The 4,408-nt window shown below is 29.9% G+C and overlaps 1 protein-coding gene across 1 annotated transcript in view; it reads left to right on the top strand.

The window, feature by feature from the left end:
- The first annotated feature begins 2,909 nt into the window (after window positions 1-2,909).
- The window catches only part of LOC117174877 (transcription factor HES-1-B-like), a 9,906-nt gene continuing 8,407 nt past the window's right edge, over window positions 2,910-4,408 (top strand). Inside the window, exon 1 of the mRNA XM_033364284.1 lies at window positions 2,910-3,321. Within this exon, the coding sequence (XP_033220175.1) occupies window positions 3,229-3,321 (93 nt within the window). The 5' untranslated portion in view covers window positions 2,910-3,228. The remainder of the gene's footprint in view (window positions 3,322-4,408) is intronic.

A 4,408-nucleotide genomic window follows, 5' to 3' on the forward strand; every position in this document is an offset into this window, starting at 1 on the left:
TGTATAATTACGTAAGAAAAAGCAACACTTTAAAACGACAACGATAACTTTTTTTATTTAACAGTTTCTTTTAAAAAGTAAATTGCCAGCACTGATTATAACATATTCTTCTTTCTGATGTTATACTTGACTTTAGGATCCATAAATAAATGATTGACTTTTTTACAAGTCAAGCAGTAAATCAACTTTTTGGTTTTTCCTCTTCTTTACTATAAATCACTGATATAATATTTTTAGGTTTAAAAAATTTAAGAATAATTATTAAATTAAATTTTTTAATTTTAAAAAATGTACACTTATAAAAGTTTGTTAAGAAAATTAAGAAGTTTTGAGAGATTCTAAGACAATACAAAAATGTTCTTAACATTCATAGGGAAATTCTAAATGATTTTTTTCATGAATTCTAAGAAAAAACTGAAAGGTTTTAAAACTTTTTAAATTATTTCCTAAAATATTGAAAAATAATGTAAAAAATTTGAAGCAAAATTAGTGTTGAGAAACGAACTCTTTAAGAAAACTGAAGGGTTACAATAAAATGAATGAAAAAATTTCAGATTTCTAGGACAAATATAAAATGATTTTTTACTTTAGAATAATTCATTGTAAGCGAATATTTAAAAATATAATTAAAAGACTCAAATGACCTCCAAAATGATCAATGAGGAATGTAAACGGTGTTCTAACAGAAAATTGATAAAGATCTTAGGAAGAGAATTATATTTATGTAACTTTAAAAACAAACTGACAATATGTATACTTTTATAAATTATATTATAAATTTGTATTGCGTATTAAAAATTGTCTGTTCCTTTAAATCGAATGATTGCACGCTTGCGTAGTGCGTTAATGATGTTGTTAGGTTTATTAAAAGTTTCAATTTTATTAAGTTTATACCAATATAAAGAAATTATAAAAACATAATAGGTGAAAGGAGAAACTCATTTGGAAAGAAACGATGTTTTGTTCGTTTGAATTCCCATGGAGAACCCCATATACCTCTATAGGTATGCACAGACCACATTGGATTGCATTGCGCACGCCAGCCACACTTATGACGTATGCACATTGCACACGTATCCACTCACACGCGTCCTTGCCCTGTACTTTTTTTCCCTCTTTTCTTACGCTCCTCTGTAGCATGCCTTCACATGCCTTTACCCTCTGCCACCGGAACTAATTTTTTTTTTAATTTAACAAAATACCGCTCAAAAGTATTTCAAAAAAATCGAACACTTATTTCTATTTCTTTTCTAATTGATGCATAATTACCAAAACTAAATAAAAAACCTTCTATTTCCTGCTTGGAATTTCTACTTCCTACATAAAAAAAGCTATCTGGGCTTACTTTTTCTGCGTTTTATTTTTTTCAAGGTTAACTTTTTGCTTCTTACTTTCTTACCGAAGAAATAGTTTCAAATTATTTTTCATGGTATTCATGAAATGGAAGAAAGATCAATGAGTTCCTTATAGTTTAGTCACATTTCACAATCCCAATTGCTCTTAAAATAGGGGACATAGCGTGATTTTGCAGAATAACAGGGAATCAAATATTTTAAATAAAAGTAATGTTTAGTTTTCAACTAAAAAAGATTTTATTTTCTAATCGAAAATATTTTAATTTAAGCAAATAGTTAACGTTTCAGATAAAACAATAAATCTTCAAAAAAGCTACAATTTTCAAAAAAACTGTTTTCTCAGCCTAAACAGATAAAGTCTTAAACAAAAAATTAATTTTTCAATCAATCAGAATAGTTTTTAACCAAAGTGTTGAATTTTATGCCAAACTGTTAAAAATTTAAGCGAAAAAGACCATTTTTTACAAAATAGTTACATTATTAGCCTACAAAAATGAGTTTACAACCAAAAAAGTTCATTTGCAAACGAAAGATTAATTTTTAACAAACTAGTTAAATCCTCAACAACAAAATTTCATTACTAACATAAGAGATCTTTTATGCAAAATACATGAATTTTCAAACAAAAAGAAGAATCTTTTCAAAAGATAGATAAATTTTCATTTTTTACGAAATAATTGAATTTCTAACAATATAGTTAAATCCCTAACAATAGAATTAAATTTTCGTCCAAATTGTAGATTATTTAAGCAAAAGAGATAAATTGTGAACTAAAAATATTTTATTTATGCTTAATCTATTAATTTAGTTCACATTTAAGCGACAAGAAACGAGAAAAAGGGAAGGTTTCTTGAAAACAGGCGAAAAAATAATTATGCTTCAAAAAATATTCGTCGTTCTTGAATAAAGAATTAAGGGTGTCAATTATGGGCCAATATCAGAATAAAAGGGGGCCCATATTTTTTCTGAATTGCTATTATATTTTTAATTTAAATCTAAAGAAAATTCATAGACAAATCACACAGCAACTTGATAAAACAAAAAAAGTCTGCAATTTTATTCAAGATTTTGTCTCTAAAATAGTTGTATCCAAAAACGAAAATAATTATGAAAATGGTAGTTATTTATTAAAAAGAAACTAGGAAGATAAAAATTTCAAAAATATAATTAATACCCAAGTTTAGGTAGAGCTCCTTTCACCCTAAAATTAAAATTGCTAATCATAGTTCCATCTTGAATAGCTCTTCCGAAGGACCTATTCGTCAACTGGGATGCTTTTTCCCACCAGACGTCAAATTTCGGGATGGCTAAGCCAATACGGGGTAAGTAAGTATCCCGCGTCGAGTGGCGTGAATTCCCACACATCAACAGGTCTGGTCTCAGGAGGCCAAAGAGGGACCCCCTCTCTGGAAGGTCTGGCTCAGGACTCCCCCACTCCTGTTTCTATACCCCCCACCTAGACTGAGGAGTGCATCGGCATGCCGCCACCGAATTCGAAAACGTCAAACAGTTACCCTTCAAACTCCGTCCACGGTGTCTTCGGACCCGAGGGATACTATTTGCTACTATCCTAAAGACCCCTCAGCCAAAAGAGCACCCAAAACCACTGGATTTTAACAAAACTATATTTTCAACAGAATACATTTTTTGTTGTTAATGTGTTACATCAAAAGTACTGTGAAAATTGTGCCTTATTGGAAAGACTGTGCTTGTGTTTTGATCTTGTTGAACTTTTTGTTGACAAAGACCAATTAATAAAAACAAAAACTGTTTGTGAGTCATCGAACAATATTGTCGATGAAGCACGTGAATTTCTGTTTATAAAAGTGTTTTAAGTTGAAGGAGAAAAATTGTGATTGCAAATTTGTCCTAAATGGTGGATTATTTCAACTACAAGATGTCTGGAAGTGACGACGAATTTGAACCCCAGTCTCAGTCCGGGATGTCGAAGGCAGAATTAAGAAGGGTAAATAATAAGAAATAATTAATTTCAACTGATGTGATTCAACACCATTAATATATAGATTTCATTAAAAATTGTATACTGTTTTCTGTAGATTCTCTATGAATTAAAAAAAAAATTTTTCCAATTGGCAAACAAAAACTAGGGAATAAAGTTTGTCAGGTCATCTTCTTACAGACTCCATTTTACCTTCAGTTATGTACGCTATCTTGATCAATGTAAAGATTGAGAAAAAATTTAGTGGTTTTCAATATTCGTGTCTCTCAATATGGTCCAATTATGGTTTAATTTTGCTTCAGTACATTTTGACGCCGTTTTTTTGTTTAAAATGAAACTTAATTTTTTTCTGTCCATACTGAAGTGTAATCGGAATGATGAATGAAAAATTAGAGTAAAAGAAACGTAAGTGGGACGTCTTTAAGAAATGTGCGTGCAAGCATCCAGTCACGTGTGAATGCTTGCACACGTGACTGCAAGAGTCAGACCAAAACATGAATCAACGTACGGTCTAGAGTAAACTAAAGTAACAATTCAGTTAGGAACGTAGCAAAGTATCGCTTGACCGTTGAATGAATTGCATACAAAAAACTGTTTTCTTGGATGTACGTGCAAATTCGGTTAAATCAAACAAATGGTTGATCCAACGATATTTTTGATTGACCCAAAAACATTTTTTTGGCAGAACACCCTAATACTCCATCTACCAAAATATTTCGTTAACGAAACTAAAAAATTTATCAGGGTCAACCAAATATTTTGTTGTCCATATAATAACCATATTGCATGATTTAGTTAACAAAAATGTTCTTGATTCAACCAAATCATTTTCTGAGTGTGCTTACAGATTGACTTATGAAACTTTATTTGCAAAAAGATATCGTAATGGGAAATGTTAAATGCTCTAAAAAGTGAGATTCGCATAATGCGAGGAACTAATAATAGATTGTGGTATGGCAATGCATATTAAGCAATAATAGAAACTAAATTAACTGGGATCATAAACATTTAAATTTCAGTAATAAATCAATTATTTTATTTTATTTTTTACAAACTACCAAGAACAAAAAATATCGAAAAAAGTTTGTGTGTA

This window comes from Belonocnema kinseyi, chromosome 6 (assembly GCF_010883055.1).
Source record: "Belonocnema kinseyi isolate 2016_QV_RU_SX_M_011 chromosome 6, B_treatae_v1, whole genome shotgun sequence".
In the NCBI taxonomy this organism is placed as follows: Eukaryota; Metazoa; Arthropoda; class Insecta; order Hymenoptera; family Cynipidae; genus Belonocnema; species Belonocnema kinseyi.